This window comes from Leuciscus leuciscus (assembly GCF_965113295.1).
Source record: "Leuciscus leuciscus genome assembly, chromosome: 8".
In the NCBI taxonomy this organism is placed as follows: Eukaryota; Metazoa; Chordata; class Actinopteri; order Cypriniformes; family Leuciscidae; genus Leuciscus; species Leuciscus leuciscus.
The window spans coordinates 21,027,811-21,048,677 of record NC_138732.1 but is presented as its reverse complement, the minus strand read 5'-3'; the positions used below and the strand labels follow the sequence as shown (position 1 = coordinate 21,048,677).

The 20,867-nt window shown below is 36.3% G+C and overlaps 2 protein-coding genes across 5 annotated transcripts; one reads left to right on the top strand and one right to left on the bottom strand.

Moving 5' to 3' along the window:
- The first annotated feature begins 1,270 nt into the window (after positions 1-1,270).
- Positions 1,271-7,357, top strand: cnot7 (CCR4-NOT transcription complex, subunit 7). 3 transcript variants are annotated; one of them, XM_082177406.1, is made up of 7 exons: positions 1,271-1,444; positions 2,539-2,748; positions 4,192-4,385; positions 4,570-4,731; positions 4,940-5,084; positions 5,880-5,990; positions 6,079-7,357. In XM_082177406.1, the coding sequence occupies exons 2-7, from the start codon at positions 2,632-2,634 to the stop codon at positions 6,208-6,210; spliced, it is 861 nt and encodes a 286-aa protein (XP_082033532.1). In that variant the 5' UTR covers positions 1,271-1,444; positions 2,539-2,631; the 3' UTR covers positions 6,211-7,357. The 3 variants fall into 3 exon arrangements, with proteins under 3 accessions (XP_082033532.1, XP_082033533.1, XP_082033534.1); XM_082177407.1 differs by lacking the exon at positions 1,271-1,444 and adding an exon at positions 3,651-3,703 and having other exon boundaries at positions 2,540-2,748; XM_082177408.1 differs by lacking the exon at positions 1,271-1,444 and adding an exon at positions 3,651-3,703 and having other exon boundaries at positions 2,540-2,748; positions 4,511-4,731.
- zdhhc2 (zDHHC palmitoyltransferase 2) lies at positions 7,187-20,028 on the bottom strand. 2 transcript variants are annotated; one of them, XM_082177405.1, is made up of 13 exons: positions 19,647-20,028; positions 15,450-15,476; positions 14,930-15,024; positions 14,308-14,428; positions 14,037-14,106; positions 13,915-13,947; positions 12,840-12,960; positions 12,174-12,306; positions 10,216-10,342; positions 10,039-10,131; positions 9,709-9,812; positions 9,483-9,542; positions 7,187-8,858 (listed from the first exon to the last, which is right to left on the bottom strand). In XM_082177405.1, the coding sequence occupies exons 1-12, from the start codon at positions 19,765-19,767 to the stop codon at positions 9,502-9,504; spliced, it is 1,086 nt and encodes a 361-aa protein (XP_082033531.1). In that variant the 5' UTR covers positions 19,768-20,028; the 3' UTR covers positions 7,187-8,858; positions 9,483-9,501. The 2 variants fall into 2 exon arrangements, with proteins under 2 accessions (XP_082033531.1, XP_082033530.1); XM_082177404.1 differs by having other exon boundaries at positions 7,187-8,888; positions 19,647-20,027.
- Between the last annotated feature and the right edge of the window lie 839 nt (positions 20,029-20,867).

Genomic DNA, 20,867 nt, shown 5'->3' with positions numbered 1-20,867 from the left:
ATATATTGTATTCTAAAATATTTTAAGAGAAATAGCCTACATGAAATTCTGAAAAGAATTAAAGCCTTAGTTCACCCAAAATGAACATTTTCTCATTACTTACCCTCAAGTTGTTCCAAACCTGTATGAGTTTCTTTCTTCTGCTGAACACAAATGAAGATATTTTGAAGAATGTTTGTAACCAAACAGTTGATGGTAGCCATTGACTTCCATAATAAGAAAAAAGATTACTATGGAAGTCAATGGCTACATTAACTGTCTGGTTTACAAGTATTCTTCAAAATATCTTCTTTTGTGTTCAGCAGAAGAAAGAAACTCGTACAGGTTTGGAACAACTTGAGGGTGAGTAAAATATGATAAAAGTGTTTATTCTTAAAGGGGTGGTATAATGCGCTTTTCACAAGATGTAAAATAAGTCTTTGATGTCCCCAGAGTGTGTATGTGAAGTTTTAGCTCAAAATATCTAAATTGATTGGGACACTTTTTTCCAGTCATCTCAATGGCAAAAAGTGTCCAATCAACCTGAATTCACCCATGTTAAAATTGTCACTTTTTGAGGGTAAGCAAAAACGCACCGATTTTGTGTCTATCCCTTTAAACGCAAATGAGCTGCTGCTCCCGGCACAGAGGGCAGAGCTTCAACAGCTTGCACTCACACAGACATGCACTGTAAATTTCAAAAACGTTTTGCCTTTTATGTTCAAACCGGAGTCAGACAAAGATGGAAAGACTCAAGAAGAAGTGACAACATGTAGACAACATTTCTGAATGGTTAGTTGATGAATTTATGTAGCTGATGTGTAGTTATCTTCTAGTCATTGATAGCATAGGGCCGATTCTGTCTTGATAATCTATAAATCGTGTTCCGGGGGGCGGGGTTTACGTAAATTTTTATTTACTGGAGGAATGTTTTGTAGTCCCTACCAGCCGTTTGTTGTAGTCCTTAAAAAGCAGTTTCTTTAAAATAAAATATCTCCCTTTTCTTTGAACTTTGAGCGTTATGCAGATGTTGTTTATGCTCAAACAGCAACATTAAACACTAACTAAAGTTAGAAAAGTGAAATCATAATCAACCACCCCTTTAAGTATCTCACCATTGAAGATTCGTACAAAAAAAAAATGATATAGTTCTTTAGAGAATTCAACCTTTAAAAGAGCTATTTCTTTGAAAATGTACATATACATAATACAAATGTAAAACCCATAGACTGTAAAAAATAAACCCCACAATGAGTTCAAAGGTTACGCCTTGTCGTCTTGTCGTGACGTCACGCCGAAGCGCTGTGATGTAGTTTCAGAGGTGGCAGCTGGTTGTTGATATCGGTGTTAGCCCAATAAAACTATATAAAAGTATAGAGCAAGGTCCCAGTCCTTTCTAAACAAGGTGATTGTGTATTACTGAAGCAGTATAGGCTTTAAGTGTAACTACCTTGTTTGAGGAAAGGTAAGTCCTGACAGAAAAAGTGAACTTTGATCATAATATCAGGACAAACTTTTGTGGCTAGGCTAATAGCTAACATGCTAGCCACATACACAAATAAACACTCACCCCGACACCAAACAGCATCATTCACATCTTACAAAGAAAGGTGATTTACACAAACCTCCAAAAGCTGACTGTAGACATGATTTCAGGACGTTTGCGGGGTTGTTTAGTTGTTTAGCAGATGTTGTGCTAGCTTGTGCTGCTAACCTGTCAACTTACAACAACTGACTTGATAGCTTATGGACATAAAGCAACAGATAATAGGTTATAAAGGCACTTTAATGTGCATGTATGTTCAAAAGCATTTTTCTGGCACACGACCAATCTTCCTACTGGTTTTGTTGGCATATTGAAGTGAATGCTGCTCCTGTTAGCCTGCGACCGTTTTGACTCATCTGGCACTTGTTGTAATGTTTAGACACATTACAACAGGTTTTTTTTGTGAGTGATATGAGTATGTCTGAATCATTATATGTCCAGTGTTGTCATGAAGCAAGAATAGTAGATGAGTAGTCATGTTTACTAAGTAAAGTCTAAAGTGAAGCATGTGAAGTATTGCAGAAAGTCTCCCTCTGTTTATTGTCCTCATAATGCTGTTGGGGATATGGAAGGATACACTCATCTAACATCTAGTTTGAAGTCTGTAAACAACACATGGCTAATGATTTACCAAAGTGAATCAGCCAGGGCATGACATAATCTACAGACATACAGTGGATATAAGTTTGAAAATGTAGAAAATACAATTAGGTCATGCTTTGATTACAACATGCTCATTTTTAGAGTGGTTTTGTATGGTGATGTTATATATATTTGCTGTGTGAAATATTTTCTACCATTTACTCTGCAATTTGAGCTGCATTTTTTGTGCATTTGTTTTCAGTAGCACATGTCATTTAAATGTCTCAAGTTACCCTATGTCTGTTTATACTGTGTGTGCATATTTGCATATTGTTTATTTTTATTACTTTCTTGTTTATGGTATAGTGACAATAAAGTGATTTGATATAAAATGTCCTGATTGTGATGTGATTATATATATATATTTTCAGGTAAAAAGAGGGAACAAGCGACTATTATTTCATGAGTATATCCCCTGGGGAGTGTTTTTTTGGTTTTGATGCCGTGAACCTGAGAGTGGAACTATGCCCGCAGCCACTGTGGATCATAGCCAAAGAATATGTGAGGTTTGGGCCAGCAACCTGGATGAAGAGATGAAGAGGATCCGACAGGTGACTCGAAAATTCAGCTATGTCGCAATGGTGAGTTTGAAGCATTAAAGTTTTATTTAAATCAATCCAGTTTCGTTTTTCAAATGTGATCTAGGGCTGACCGTCTGCCCTGTCAGTTTGCAAGTTATGAAATCAGATCCATATGTTGAGACAGTGCAGTTAATATCTGGTATGTCTACATCAGTTGCCATAGTAATGACTTGAGTGTCAGCCTGGTGGCAAGAGACGTGCGAGAGTCAATGTCATTGTGAAAAGAAAGGATGTAAAAAGTGGTAACCTGCAATTGTTACCTTAAAGAGCTGTGTTTTTTGGAAGCTTGTTTTGCCACGGAATAAAAAAATTTAAAAGTTAATTGCAACGTTTTATCTCACAGTTCTGACATTTTATCAGAATTGTGAGATATTAACTCAAAATTGCGAGAAATAAAGTCAGAATTGTGAGATGTAAACTTGCAATTCTGACTTTTTCTCACAATTGCGTGTTTATATCTATTTTGACTTATCTCATCGGAATTGCAAATTTGTATCTCGCATTTCTGACTTTATAACACGCAATTGTGAGTTTATATTACTCAAAATTGTGAGTTTATATCACGCAATTCTGAGAAAAAAAGTCCAAATTGTTTATTTCACGCAATTCTGAGAAAAAGGCACAATTGTAAGTTTATATCACGCAATTCTGAGAAAAGAGGTCAGAATTGCAAGATATAAACTCGCGATTGCGAGCAAAAAGTCAGAATTGTGAGAGAAAAGCCACAATTACCTTTTTTATTGTTAATTCAGTGGCGGAAACAAGCTTTCATCGTTTTTTACTTGATTAAACCAATAAAATGTATCTTGTTGGTTTAGGTTGATTCAGCAATAGTAAATAATATTTTTGACTTGAACAAAACCAATTTATGTTAGATTTTTAGGTTACCATTTTTTTTTCAGTATGGCAAAAACTGGACATTTTAACTCATGAGGTGCATCAGACATCAAAAAAGGTAAAATGCCAAAACCGCTTGTTTGTTCGCTCGTTCATTCATTAATTATTCAATACACAATGAACGATTTGAGCAACATGAGTGAACTCCGATAAAGCTGCTCTTTGGGAATGACATTAGTCACATCGCTTCATAAATGATTAAACATTTTTTAACTAATTTGAAATCCAATCTGACACTTCCAGGGTTGTTATTGTTAACTAAAATTAAAACGGTTCAAAATCATTTTCGGCAATTGAAAAAAAGTTTAAACAAAATAAAATATCAATATTAGATGGAAAAACCTTAGTGCTTAAACTAAGTGCTAAAATTACAAAAAACTAATGTTTTATCACAAAAACGAAGTGATAAAAAATATTTGTATTTATTTAAAAAAAAATAGTCCGATATGCCAAACGTCAGATATTTTCTGGTCCTTTTTTTTTTATCATGCACTATAAATATACAAGTAACCATAACACTCATAATGTGTTTTGTTGCATTTGTAGGACACAGAGTTTCCAGGTGTTGTTGCAAGACCAATCGGAGAATTTAGAAGCAATGCAGATTACCAGTATCAGCTGCTGCGGTGTAATGTTGACTTGTTGAAGATCATCCAGCTTGGCCTTACATTTATGAACGAAGATGGCGAATACCCACCAGGAACGTCAACGTGGCAGTTCAACTTCAAATTTAACCTCACGTAAGCATTGCACTTTGTAATTAAAGAGGTATTGCACTCATATTCAACAACAAAGCATCAATCCATGATCTCTCTTATATGTGCATGTTGAAGACATATGACAAGATGACTTTTCTTGTCTTCAGGTGTAACCATAGCCATCAGTGTGATTCTTTATGAAAGCAGGACATACTGTCTTTTGCAGGGAAGACATGTATGCACAGGATTCCATTGAGCTGCTCACTTCGTCAGGTATCCAGTTTAAGAAGCATGAGGAGGAGGGTATTGAGACACTGTACTTTGCTGAGCTGCTTATGACCTCAGGTGTGGTGCTTTGTGAGGGGGTCAAGTGGCTCTCATTCCATAGGTAATCTTACATTAATAATATTCACATACTGAAATCAATACAGTGTTTCAGTGGAGACTCAACTCCATTAAAATTGAAAGATTCTTGACAGCTTGAGAAAATGTACAGTACTATAAAAAAAAAATGTGTGAAGTCTAAAACTGTGACTAAAACTTCATGAACTATACGCCTCTATTTTCAAGCTAATTTTTGTGTTTCTTCCAAACAGTGGCTATGACTTTGGGTACCTGATTAAAATTTTGTCCAACTCGAAATTGCCAGAGGAAGAGGTTGACTTCTTCGAGGTTCTTCGTTTATTTTTTCCCATCATCTATGATGTGAAATACCTCATGAAGAGCTGTAAGAACTTGAAGGTATTTTAGCGTTTGGAAATGTGCATGAGGATGTTGTCATTAGAAATACAGGGCCTAAAAAGTATTCATGACTGTGGACTTTTTCCTCAGTGTTTTACAGCATTGAATCATGCTGTTTTCTTTTCTTTTCCTTTTTTTTCCCCTTTTGTGTGTGTGTCCATTGATCAACAGAAAGAAGACTCAAAAACATATCTGGCAAAAAGACGGCGTGATCTGCAATAATCAGTTATTTATTTATTTTAATTTATATAGATTACTATTCAGTATTGATCAGTGTTATTTTAGTATTTGTTTATATCCTATTATAGTAGGTATTCATATTTTTGAGTTGGCTTTTGTTTATAATTTTAGTTTCTTTTAGTGTTATTTCTATTTATCTTCAATGTATTTTAATTTTTATTTCAGTTTTAGTAATTGTAGTGCTTCAGTTTTTTATTTCAGTGCCTAATTTTTTTTTTTTATATATATATATAGTTTAAGGTTATCTACTAAATACTTGCATAGTTATAGTTAAACAATTGTAATGATTGAATAAAACTAAAACGTTTTTTTTCATTCACTTTGACATTTTAGTTTTTTGTTGATCAGTACATAAAGCCAAATAAAATTTTCTATGGTTCAGTGTTATTGTAAAACAATAAAACGTGAGTGAATGAGTGTGTATAGCCATTGCAGGATCACACCACTGTCATCACTACAGCATTTGCCTTGAAGTATACCAGGGGTTACTTTCATTTGTAGCAGTGTGTGTGAATAGAAGGAATCTGTGTCTGATTTCCATCATGTGATGTGCAGGGTGGTCTGCAGGAGGTGGCAGAGCAGCTTGAATTGGAGAGAATTGGACCTCAGCATCAGGCAGGGTCTGACTCGCTCCTCACAGGAATGGCTTTCTTCAAGATGAGAGAGGTGTGCCTTCATCCACGCTTGTCAAATATCACAAAAAGTGGCACTCGAATCAGCATTTGTACTGACTGTAACATCATTGTCGTTGCAGATGTTTTTTGAGGATCACATTGATGATGCCAAGTATTGTGGTCACTTGTATGGACTGGGTTCAGGCTCATCCTATGTCCAGAACGGCACCGGAAATGCCTACGAGGAGGAGGCGAACAAGCAGCAGTCATGACACAAGAATCCCTCACCATAAAGAACCTCATATACAGGGCTCAAAACATGGGTTTTTAGTTGTTGTTGTTTTGTTTTCCATGAGCGATTTCATAGGAATTTGCACTTTAAAGCTCCCATCCAACAGAAGAAAAAAAACTTCTTCCCTTTGTTGCCTTCTCTGGTTTAAATCTTTTCACACGATGTTCATCTTTTATGGTTAAGGAAGAGGAACCATTTGGTGTTTGAGTTTTTCCCCCTCCCACAGCTCAGCCTTAATATTAAGCTACTTTTTATGTTCTTCTTTTTTATCGTTAATTTATTGGATTCGTTTCTTCTCGTGTACGGTTGCATAATTCATTGACTGATTTGGCGAGTACACCAGTCACCTACTGTACGTGAACTGTCATTCCCTGATTACAGTACTGTTTTCTCACACTTCGCAATAGCTTTAGACAGATGGAGGATCTCACAGACACAGGTAAATACAGGCACTTAATTGTAAAGCGAAGCCTCGCACTGATTTTACTCTTTATGTTGGGTTAGCACAGATTTTACCACACGAGTAAATTAAGAGTGATGATGTAACTGCCACTATTTAAGTGAACTGAGGACACCTCATACTTCTGCATCAAAATTGTCTTTCCATTTTCATTTTTAAAAGAAATGTAAAGGTTTTGTAGTATTTTAGTATCAAAAAGTTCAAAGCCTTTTATTCATTTAATATAAGAAATAATGACTCTTAAAGGGAATCTTATCCAACTCAAGTACTCAGTATCAGTGGAATTAGTTTTACTTGTAGTGCTGGTTTTTTGAATGGTGCACATTTTGTGCTGTTTGGGGTTTTCTCCTCATTTTCCTCTTTATTCTGTTTTTGTATCGTATTGCTTTACAATTCTGTGTTGCCTAGATCTGCTGTATGTACTGAAAGATATTTGAATAAATGCTGTGTTAACTAATCTGAGCTTATATAGACATGTGAATCGCATGAACACAGCTTTTTTCTCTTTTTTTTTTTTAATGTGTGATTTGGTGAAGATTCTGGTAGCTCTTAACCTCCCTCCTCCTGTTTGTCTGTCATCTTGATGTGTACAGTATCCACAATGGTATTATGCAATATAGAGTGACTGTTTTTAGAGCTTTTGGAAATAAAAGCCAGATTTTTCTAACATTTCTAACTGAAGTCTGTTCAGACATATGCTGTATTAAGGCTTGATTGCACAATTCCTAAAGGATACTAGTGTTAGATTGAAGCAATACCAAAACAACACTGTAGCACTTAATAAAATATCGCTTTATTTCTCTTACAGTAACATTCATCAAGGCATATCGTTCAATGGCGTCATACGGAGTGGAGTCTGAATGTATATGAAAACATTAAGCTAGAGCCAGCAGAATTTCACAGACTCTCAAAGAACAAAAGCAGCAACGACAATCAGCTTGTCTACATACACAAAGCAAGAACCAGTAGAAATCTTGTATCACAGTTTATTTTTAATGTGGTGTGTGAACCTAGTAATCACAAAGTAACAGAAATCCTATAGCCTACGACATTTCCATAAAAACTACAAAACAGACAACACACCACAGCTCTTGGCATTTCTGAGGTTTTGTTCACACCTCAAGTCAAAATCAAGTACAAGTACATTTACATGCAATATATGGAATCAAATTCAGATAGAAATATGGTAAGTACTTTAGAAGAGCCCTTAGATAAATCAGATGCGACACAAAACCACATCTGAGTTTTGCATTAAGTGTGCAAACAGAGTTATGCAACGTATTCTAAAAATAATCAATATACTGACGTGAAATGTTCACTGCATCTGCAGTATCACAATGCATATGGACAAGAGTTATCAGAATACATTTTCCTTGCATACCTGATTCGACAGAATCATCAGAAAACGGCATTTAAAAACTGAAATAATGTGCAGCTTCAAGCGCTGTTCAAAGTGCATACAGAGTATTTTTGTCTTCCCTCTGCTTGTCAGGTAAAAACTTGAATAAACAGTGTTTTTGTCTGGATATGCAGAGCTAAAAATGTTTTGCTACATCAGTCTTTTTGCTTGTGTACGACCTTTGCAAAACTCAGGACAGCTGGGATCCAGACTTAAGGGTGACGGACAAGATCCTCACTGACACTTTGTCAAATGAAACAGATCATAGACCCGATGTGCAAATGCATCTGTATAGTAATGAACCAAATTTGACCAAAACTGGTTAAAAAAAATCTGTTGTAGTGTAGTGGGCTTTTCAGTTTTTACATTTCAAACATGACAAACGACTATGTACCACCATCACACAGCATGCATAAATACTTCACGTTTCCCAGACTAACAAAAAATGTCACCTTCTTAAGCGAAGTCTACACCACACAAGCTATATTCAAGGCATTTCCGAACAAACTTCTACATTTTTTAAAACGTGGGTCCAGGAACCACTGTGATGTTACCTTGTTCAACCACATCTGTGGGTATCTTTAGGCACGTTAAGATATCTCAGCCATACAGTTTCCAAGGAAGAGAAGAGACTGTGGCCCTTTATGAATGTACACTCCATTATCCTTCACTTCTGTTAGCGCTTGTGAAGGGTCACAATTCATCAGGTAGAGAGTGGAAGGGCAGTGCAAGTCTGTGCAAGAGCAGCAGAGACGTCTTCACTGTTCCACTGACAACAGACATCATTAGGACAAAACTCCTAATGTATAAATATAAGAAATATAATATATCAGTATATGTGGTATGTACAGTACACTACCATTCAAAGGTTTGGGGAAAGTAAGATTTTTTAAAAGAAATGAATACTTTTATTCAGGAAGGATCCATTAAATTAATTAAATGCTTAAGTAAAGACATTAATAATGTTACAAAATATTTATATTTCAAACACGTGCTGTTATTTTGAACTTTCCATTCATCAAAGGATGCTGAAAAAACATATAGCCGTTTTCACAAAAATATTAGCACATCGCACAACTGTTTTTAACATTGGTAATAATAAAAAAATGTATTGGAATGATTTCTGAAGGATAATGTAACTGGAATAATCACATCACCAGACTATTTTTAAAAAATAGTTCATTTAAATTGTAATAATATTTCGTAATTTTACTGTTTTTACTGTAACTTTGATCAAATAAATGCAGCAACATTGATAAGCATAAGAGGGAAAAAAATGACTCCAAACTTCTGAACGGTAGTGTTACAGTACTATAATTTCCAAGCACTTTAAAGTTGAATTATCTGAAAATAAGTCAAATGTTATTGTAATATGTACACAAAAGTAACAAACCTGTTTCATTAACATGTTCCTAAGTTTCCTTCTCAATAGTCAAGGCTGGGTTGCTTGTACCTGTCAGGAAAACACAGAATGAAAAGTGTAATATCCACACTGGTGCACACTTTCACAGCACCAGGTTTACCTCATATCTATTAGTCATATCTATGGTCAAGACAAACAGAACTCTCAATGTAATGGTTTTGTAATGATCTCAGATGTGTCATAACTGTCCTGTCACCTCGCTTGTCTCTGTCTTCACTTCCCTCTGACTGTCCGTTATTCAGCAGCCGGCTCTGAGACTCTCTCAGAGGTTTAGGTGGAAACTGATGAGACTCTCCGGCACTGGAAGAATGAAAAGGGCATGAATGGAAAGCTCTGCATATCAGCAATACACTATCCCACAATGCAATGCGCATTTCTAGAGCGACAGTGGAACCAGAAGTAATATCTACTGCAAATTTCAAGTTTGATTGGACTGTCAAAAGGAGGGACATTTTTTCTTATATATATATTTATTATATTGTTATACAATATGTTCCTGAATGAATAATTCATCTGAGGCATGAACCTTTTGATAGAAGGGTTGCGTCCTGGAGGCAAGGAGGGCTGTTCGGGGTCCTGGTTCACGAGACATGTGGGGAATGAACAGCCGTCACCCAGACTGCAGAAACACAACGTGATACAGAGGGAATGAGATCGGCGAACACTGACACTAATATTTTCAGTGCTACTGAATATGACATACCTTGAAAAAACAGGCAGCAGCCAGTATTTCTTTTCTTCTCCAAACACTTGTCGAAAGTTCTTGTTTGTTCCTAAACTGAAGCCGTTCTTGTCTGGTCCATGCTGGAACGCAGGAGCTCTGAAAGCCTCTGACAGGAGACACATTTAAACCGCATAAACACATAAAGACACTTCATTTACAATCCTTCTAACATAATTTCCAATTTTCTCTTAACTTTTAACCCTCTAAATCCTAACATAATAAATATTAATCAGAAAAATGGCGACTAGTCACTTCCTTTTTTTATTTTTATGGAACAGTTTATTGAGCCTTTAGACAAAAAAAAATTGTTTAACCCTCTGTGTGTCTTTTTTTGTAGACTATCACACTTTTATGACTCATATTATAGTATGATATATAGGAGAATATGGAGCTCATACTCAAGAAGAAAAAAACGCCTACATTTTATTCAGAGGCCCAAACTTTATTGCTATTGCTGATATTTATGTATATCTGATTGCTTCTAATGTAAATCAATGAGATTGTTATAACAGTATAGCAGAGTACTTACATGAAACGCATTTAAATATCAGTTGTCACTCTATTTTTCCCAAAAATATGTCTTAGTAAGATGATATTTAAATGTTTAGTCTTCTAACTCTGTGTTTTAATTGTGGGGGTAAAGCATATACTGCAATGCAATGATAATTGAGAGATGAACAAATAAACATTTCTCAAAAGCCTGACGTCTCATATTTGATACTCAAATAAAAATAAAAAAAATAACAAAAGATTTTAAAAAGTAATAAAAAGAAATCAGATGAAAAATAAGTAAAAATTTCACAGCAAAAAGACATATGCCACAACCTGAAGGTGGACATTTTTAGAATCATACTAAAAAGCTATTTACTTGCTAATAAAGTATGAACTATCAATCAGACAATAGAAGGCATGTAGTAGATTGTGTACAACAAAGATTTGATCGCGTTGATAATTTATTGTCCTTAGAAATATGAATATCAAATATGATACAGTAGGCTTAGCAGGGTTAAAGGGATAGTTCACTTTGAAATAAATTTTTGGTATGTTTTAGCTTACCTCAAGGGCATCCAAGATGTAGGTGTCTTTTTTTCCGCAGTAGGTGCAATTTTGATATTTTTAGGTCAAACCGTTCTTGTCTGTCAGTCATATAATATCTGACGTGTACGCAGACTGGTGCATAGATATATACACTAGATGTCGCCTTAAAGACATTCGTTCCAATGAACTGCCGTAGACAAGGCGAAATCTAGTGTATATATCTATGCACCAGTCTGCGTACACGTCAGATCAGATCACTTCGACATGGCTGTGTATAAGAGGTAAAAACGATATAAATACTGTTCGTTTTCTCACACAAACCGCTCGTTTCGTGTCTTAGGCCATCAATGTGTACTTACGATGGGGAATTGTTTAATTTGGACGACGGGGAATTGTTTAATTTGGACTCTGTGCATGCTCTTTGAGGTGGTGACCATCGACCTGCATTATATGACTGACAGACAAGAACGGTTTGACCTAAAAATATCAAAATTGAAACTACTGCGGAAAAAAAGACACCAACATCTTGGATGCCCTTGAGGTAAGCTAAAACATACCAAAAATTAATTTCAAAGTGAACTATCCCTTTAAGAATAAAATATATGTCTGATTCTGAGATTAATTTTTTAACATTTTCAACCATAATGCATCTTGACACACTTGCTTTTGCCAGAAGACTGGGCATGTTACCACAGGTACATGTTCCCTTGAGGATCTGCCACAAAGGACAGACGGCAGAAGACCTAAACACCACCATCCCCAGATCTGAGTCACCGGTTGTATGAGATGTATTTGATCAGGCAGTGCGGACAGATGATCGTAGAATGCAAAATACACACTACTGAGGAGCCCATGTTTACTAGTGAAATCCAAGGGTAATTACAGCACAACCCACTCACCCAATGTGGATCTGTTCTTGCAGACAAGCCAGCAGTGATAAGCAAACAAAAACGCTAGGCTCACTGAGAACGTGGAGGCAGCGAAAAACAGGAACATGATGTGAAATTTGGCTTGGGTATCAGGCAGGCCATTCTGTGAGAAACATGGGGAAAACATCACAAACAGGCGTAGACTGAAATAAACAAACAAACAAAAGCTCAGGCCTATTTCAAGCTATTGGCTGCTATATTATCTAGTTGATATACAGTTTTACAGAATATAGTATGTCTGGAATACTCAGTTACATAAAGTTGTGAAATTAAACTTGTGGGATACATGGTCCCTATGGACAGTCTATTCTAGACTAGAAAAACATTTTGAACAAGCCTACATTTCCTTGTCTACTGGATCTAACAGAAAGTGTAACTAAGGTGTTATGCTGAGGGAAACTATAAAATCTACAGGAACTATCAATAATGTCAGTGATTGACTCAGTCCTACCAAATACTGGATTAGACGCTGATGTGTTTTACCATCAACCTTTCAAAATGAAAATAAAACATTGTTTTTATTGAAAAGATGATAGTACTCTAGTTGGTGTGTTATTAAATTAAAGACAGCCTATCTGAACATTCAAATGATCTGTTTCCTAATATAAGCCTAATAAATGAATAATTCATACTTACAGTCCAGAACTGAATGAAATACTGCAAGTCTGTGGCAGTGACAAAGAGGCAATACAACAATGAATATGCTAGGAAGAGCATGAAAAACTTGTAGTTTGCGAAGCCCACGCAATTGTTCACCCTGTCAAAAAAAAACAAAATGCCTATTAGCCTCAATAAAATTGGATATTAATATCTATTTTTATTGCAAAATACTGCCCAACATACATTATAACAAGGGAAAATGGGCTGTTTTTACCTTAAAGCTATTTCATCTCTACCCTTCTTGGCGCTACTTTTGTTTGTGAAAATGTAATCAGATTGATTCAGCTCATTTAAATAATATTTTTGACTTGAATATTTTTTTTTTACAGTTTCGCATTACTAACTAGCTATGAATTTGACTGTATGTGTTTGTGTGACCGAACCTGGCCATGGTTACAGGTGATCAAGTCACTTATGCAAATTGATTCATAAATAACAAAAGAAAGAATATACGGAGGCCAGAACATGACGTGGACAAAAATATATAAATCATGGCCAATTTGATCTCTTGTTTTAGTAAATTGTGGCCACGTAGAACTAAATCGTTACCTCGTTTTGATTTAACTAAAACAAGTGAAGGAATTATTACAAAGTGGCCATGATTTAGAAAAACGTGGGAACGAATTATTATATGTGCACACGATTTAAAACGAGGGAACGGATTAGTAAAATGTGCTGATGTAGGCCATTTGTAAGTTGTGGGAACAAATTTCTAATTCATACATATCAAACATATGATTTTTTTGAAAAAATTTAAGCATGAAGGTCCATCCCTAAATCTAACCATCAGTGGGGTGTAAACAGAGCGTAAAAATTCACTAAAATTAGTCACCAAAATGTACAATTATACCAGCAAAAATTTTCACTTTATTAGGCTACCTTATGGATTTGACCCTAGTGTAGCTTTAAATGGCAAAATCAAATAATGAATGCTAGGAAAATAATGATTGTTTTGTTGGTCTAATAGAAAATGTTTGGTGCATGTCTTCCTTCCAAGACCAAAAATCTTTTTAGTCTTGCTTCGCGTTTAATCTACTGAGCTAGTACATACCACGGACAATGGTGATCCATCTTTAAAATGCACCTGTAAAACAGCAGAGGCAGGAGCTGTTGAAATGCAACACAGCAAAATCGAATATGTGTTGTGTCATTTAAAAAAGGAGAAAGACATACATTTCACAGGCAGAGCAATGATGGCATCGATCAGGCTTCAGCAGCAGACAGCGATCACAGTAGCGGATGGCTGTATCAAGACAGCTTGTTAAAATACAGATCGATAGGATTCACTGAAGACTGAACACAGATTGAAACAAATGTAATTGTCTGCGGCCATTATTTGTTCCTGAGCCTAAATTTAGGCTGAATGGACTGTTACAGACTTGGCATGCTAACAGTGATGTCTTTGGCACCATTAGATGTGCTGAACGTAAAGAAAAGTGCCCACCTCCTGACATTGTGCGCGTGTAAATGGGCAAATCCTTAGCAATTCTCCTCAAGACTTCCTGTTGAGATTCTCTCCGATCTTCACGCTCTAGTAGTTCCTTGTCAGGATGTGACAGGTGGAACTGAAAGGAACAGACAAAAAAGCAAAATATTTGGATATTTCCTGTGTGACAAGCAAGCACAGTCTGCACTCAGAGAAGTGAGAGGAGTACGACTGATTGCCAGTTTGAGCCATATGTGGTTTCTCTATTACAGTTGGTTTCTCATTCCCTCAGCATGAAATAATAACAGCTTCCAGTGAGGTGCTATAGTTACACTGACGATCACATGCAATTTACAACCCGACATGCTGTTTTTTCAATAAGCGTAACCAACAACTCATCCTAAAGGGTGTTATACCATACATTTACAAATATTACACTGCTAACAGGCAAATAATATTCATTATAAGCCAACACCTCATGAGTCATACTGAGTATGCTGTGCAAAATAACATTTAAATTACTTACTCCAGTTTACACCACATTCTAATGACTTCAGTTGTCTGCTATTAATTATTGTTGTTTACTTTGAAATTAATAGTTATTAATATATAATTTATTTCTTTACTCTAATTTACTCACCTCTTTGAGGGGGTTCATGGGTTTTGTGAAGATGGTTTGCCAGTATGACCACACGAACATTATGAAAAGCACATGATAAACCAGGAGATAAACTACTGTGATACAAAAGAAATATTGAAAGCTGATTAAAAAATATCATTACATCATTAGTGGTGCTCCCTAAGGGAATTGCTCATGACTATGGTGAGGGATTATTAAATGTATTAAACTTTGGTGCATAGCATAACTCATTCTGCACTGTTAACTCAAATCATGTGGTTGGTTCAGGGGATGTGTTTTTTTAACAATTTTACCAAGACAAATGATAATACGGGTGAAAATGTCCGATGGACTTACATTAGCATAATTACGCCAGTCTTCAGTGTCACATGATCATTCAAAAATCATTCAACCATTTATAAACATTCAGAAAATGCACAAATCATTATAAATATTTGCTCCAATTAAAGGAAAGACATTGCCATTGAAATGAACTCTTTTCAAAAAAAAAGTAAAACATTGTAGGAAAAAGCTAACTTACTTTTCTCTCCCATGTTTTCAATAGATTCTGCAGAGGAAAGAGAAAGGAAAAGGTAACAATGTCTCTACAACTATGTTAATGCTGTATTTTTTTAAAATTCTGCACTGGATATTATTGTATAAACAGTAGGACTGAAACTCCTTGTGCATTTAGAAGGTCAGCGAGCAGCAGATGGTTCTGATCGCAGTTGCTGGAACTCACGCTGTACAGAGACTCTTGATCACATGCCCAAATTCACTAACTCATGATTGCATCTCTTCAACTGGTGCTCTTTCAGGAGCATGAGCTATTTTTTGGTGACGAGGTTAGAGATACTAACTATGACCACACAGGAACATGCAGAAAAAAAGCGGTTTCAAAATCAAGATTGGACAACACGCACTCAGATGACACGGAAGGAGGATTTTGTTTTTGCACAGTGTGTTTTTAAAGAAATATTATTTTGAGGTTTGACACATTCTAAGCATATAGGCTCTTCAATAAATATCTAGTTCTTTAAGTTTACTAAAAATGCAGTGTCCTAAAAGCCTCATTAGATTAGCCTCATCTAATGTGACTTGGGATGCACTACTCTGTACTCTTTATCCAAATTATGCTCTTTGAAAGATCTGGCACATAAGTAAAAAAAAAATCAAATAAAAAAAACCTCTGAAGCACAAAACAGAAATGAAATCCCAGAATACAATGCATTATTGCAATATTAATTGAGTATAATAGATGCACAGTTTCAGGGGGTGCTTAAACAGTTGTGATACGTTTGTGATTTTGTAATAATTCACAAAAGGCATGTAAAGAATAACTGCAAGTGTGCAGCAATCACATTATATACTGTAATAAGGCCATTATCATCACACCTTATCATTGGTATACAACCCTCTCAATTCGAGCAATAAAAACTGTCAACAGATGACGAGACACATTATGACCAATTTCAGCAATTTAACTGTTTATTCTCCTGATGACATCAGTGTTGTTTAAGAAATGTCAAATGTGTTTGTTGCTAAACTCAACGTGTAGCACAAGTGATTTGACAGCAGAAATAGGTCAAGTAGAGATTGGTGAGGTTGAGTTTGACAGCTTGGCTGTGAGATTACCTTTGAGACATAAGGATCAGCAGACAATATGTTTATAACAACCTTTGTAACCATGGGTTGGGTAATATAAAGATTCACTGACAACCAATTATCATGGCGTGCTAAAATAAATGCAACTATAGCATAGTAGTAGTATTAACAAGTAAACAGATCTTCTTTTAAATTAACATTATCTGTTACAGTTTTGGATATTTGCATCAATGTTGCAATGAGCAAACTGCCCTGCTGAAAAATCCATCATAAACCAGCATGAATTCAGTGTTGGTCTAGGCTGATTTAGGCTGATTAGAGCAGGCCCACCATCACTCCCACTTCCCATGCTGGTCCCAGCATGCAAATCATACTTATGCTGGTGACCAGCAATGCTGCATTTTTCAGCAGGGTAGTTATTCCCATTGAACCCAAACAGACTTCATAGCCTTCAATTCATGCTCAAGTTCAGACATAAAAGGGATAGTTTAGCCAAAAATGAAAATTCTGTCAATAATTACCCTCCCTCAAATTGTTTTGCTTTCTGTCCATCCATTGACAGCTATGCAACTACCATTTTGACGCAATAAAAAGTCCATAAAAGATGGTTAAACCAATCTTAATTGAGCGGTTTAGTCCAAATTTTCTGAAGAGACTCGATCACTTATGATGAACAGATAATAGATTTAATTTAGGCTTTACTCACATTTAAACATTGATCAGTGAACATGAACAGAAGCTCAACCAGACATGCTTGACGCGCAAGAACAAACCTCTTGCGGAAGCTCAAACGTGCTGCAAAACACGAGAAGGAACCTCATTGGTTCTTGCGGAAGCACAAACGAACCTGCAAGAGAACAAATCTTGTGGGTTCTTGCGGATATAAACATAGATCAGCGAACATAAACATAAGCTCAACCGAACCTGCGAGAACAAATCTCATTGATTCTTGGTGAAGCTCAAACGTGCTGCGTAAAACAAGAATGAACCTCATTGGTTCTTGCGGAAGCTCAAACGTGCTGCGTAACACAAGAATGAACCTCATTGGTTCTTGCGGAAGCTCAAACGTGATGCGTAACACAAGAATGAACCTCATTGGTTCTTGCGGAAGCTCAAACGTGCTGCGTAACACAAGAATGAACCTCATTGGTTCTTGCGGAAGCTCAAACGTGCTGCGTAACACAAGAATGAACCTCATTGGTTCTTGCGGAAGCTCAAACGTGCTGCGTAACACAAGAATGAACCTCATTGGTTCTTGCGGAAGCTCAAACGTGCTGCGTAACACAAGAATGAACCTCATTGGTTCTTGCGGAAGCTCAAACATTCTGCGAAACTCAAGAATGAACCTCACTGGTTTTTGCGGAAGCTCAAACGTGCTGCGTACAAGACTGAACCACATTGGTTCTCGCACGTCAAGCGAACATACTTGAGCTTCCGTTTACCACAACTGATGTGTGAGTTGATTAATGTTTATATGTAAATAAAAGCCTAAATTCAATCTGTTCATCATATAAAGGGATAGTGTCTCTTCAGAAAATTGTGGACTAAACCGCTCAATTCATATTAATTAGTTTTATGATAACTTTTTGAAGTGGCAAAGTGGTAGTTGTGTAGCTGTCTATGGAGGGGCAGAAAGGTCTCAAATTTCATTTAAAAAATCTTCATTTGTGTTCCGAAGATGAACGAAAGCCTTATGGGTTTGGAAAGACATGAGGGTGAGTAATTACTGACAGATTTTTCATTTTTGGGTGAACTATCCCTTTAAAGCACTTCATGGTTTTTATTCTGTCAGTTCAAGTACAAAGCAAGGGGTGGGGTGCCTGGAGACCCACTGACTGCAGTTCAGCATAAACCAGTATAAACTGCCAGTGGGAACAACCATTAGAAATGTGGCCTGGCCTTCACTCAGTGAAGTCTCCAAGGAACATCACAAAGCAGCTGTTTTCTGCACAGATATTTAAACGTCATTTGATTCTATTAAAGGAGTGCAAACACACACACAATTAGTCTTCAGAGAATAACAGGGCATCCTCATGATCATCCACCATTCAAGAGAACAATAAAGCCTCTTCATGATGTTTTTATGGGAACATGATAGCAGATGTAATCAAAGGAATGAATGATGTTAATGTGAACACAAACCTTTGCTTGTTGCGCATATACAAATGACACAGTAATAATAAAGCTCGAGGATGTTTTTTTCAGTGCTCAGAGCTCATATTTACAGCAACAAAAGAAGGGGGAGAAATCAAGTTTTGGATGAGGGTCTTAATGGGTAGTTATAGAGTGATGCCAAAATTTCTCCATACAGTATTGGATAGGGGTCAATGACATGATGCTATTTTTTGTGGATCTACGGTATTAAGTTACTCCAAAATACATTCAAATTAAAATTCATTAAAATACTTGAATATATCTTTTCTAGGAACATATATGCATTTTCTGGATTATTATTGTTAGTTTTTCTATTATTAAAATGTGTGGGACTGGGACTTAAAGTCCAAAATGTCTAGGTGGTGTTAACTGTCCTAAGATTGTTAAAAATTCAAAAATGAAAAATGTCATAATGTCATATAAAAAAGCAATAAAACTGTTTAGTTTTTTAACATAGGCCTAGTAAATATTTTGAGAATGGACCCCTAATGACCCTCATATTTTGACTTTGAAAAGGTAGCCTACATTTTGTATAGGTCGAATTTAGCAAAAACATGTATGACTTTAAAAAATCATTATAATTATGTGTGTGTGTGAATTCAGGTTGATTGGGACACATTTTGCCATTGAGATTTGCAATCTTTTTATCATCTCACATGCTTATTAGGTACTGACCCATATATGTTGTTTTTCAGTTTTATAATTAACATACAGAGACATGCATAATATAATATTATGGGGCTCTTGGCTCCAGACACACATGCGCATAAGAAAGGGGTTAAATTAATCTCAAACAACTTGACACTAATTATGACCCACTCTTAGTCAATCTGTTTATAAGCAAATAGACCCGATCAATATCAGAGATATATTGCACTAGTAGGCTAACAGAAGCAGACATATGCACATGGTCGATATAAACCAGGTATTATTTATTCATTCACACCAACTTCATTCAGAGAGCTGCTTCCAGTCTTACCAATGCAGAGCTGCACTACATACGCGTAGTAGGACCATGCCACGATCAGACTGATGAACAGCACAGGGATCCAGTATAAAACTCTCCAGCAGTCATCGCTGCGCGAGCCCGACGGCGCCATCTTTCTATTAGAAGACCAAAAGTGGTCAAAACGACAAGTTGAGGCAAAACGCCTCAGCGATCCCGCACTGCTGTTAAAACAGCAGCATCATGTCTTCTTCCGTGTGCAGATGCGGTTCGTCTGCTCCTGCATCCTCCGGTTCTTCGCTCGCTCTTGTTTGCAGTAGCACATCGGTACCGCCCCTTTCTACAAACTTACATGATGCTCACGCGATGCGGTGGTGTTACTACACTAAAGCTCGACTACCGCCGACTATCAAGTCTGCTGGGTTTTATTTAGCAAGCCTGTTGAGATTTGCTATATCTATTAGCCTATTTATAAATCTATTTGCTATAGCCTATTTATAATGTCGCCAACTCTCACGCATTCAGCGTGAGACTCACGCAATTGACACTTTTCACACACATCCATTTTCTCACGCAGAGAAAAATCGCGACGAAGAGGACACTGACACCGACAGACAAGACAGAGCAGGTTACTTTTCATATGAAACAAATTTGAACCTCTCAAATTCTGTCAATTTTATTACGAAATTCAAACAATAAATGCCGTTTTGGCGCTTGTAAATGTGACGTGATAGATCGTTGGCGCCTCAGTTCAAGCAGCACGTGAACCAATCATCTCTTACTCTTACTACTAGTACTAGTTAATTGTAAATAAACACGCATGAACAATAGGTATGTTGAAAGATACAGTACAACTTACCAAAATGTATATGCCTCATACATAATATCGATCAATCAGTGTTTTTCACCCGTGGAAATGGTCAATAAAACAGCTGGAGAACGCCACATAACGTTACATTTACCTCCTTTAAGCCATTTAGTGACCATAGCACGTTAGTTGGCTAGGAAAAAAATGCTATAGAGAGGAGTATTTTGCTAAGTTTTGCACCAATGCTATATTTTCTAAATGTCATAATCATTTGTTAACAAACACATATTCATTAGCCTACTTCAATGAGCTTGTTGTTTCTGCATTAAATTATTACATTGTTTAAATTAATAAATGTTTAGCTAACTGTGACTTATATATGTAAGCCTACATTTCTGAAATACAGTTACTTCTGATAACAGATATATTTGACTTGTCATTTTTAA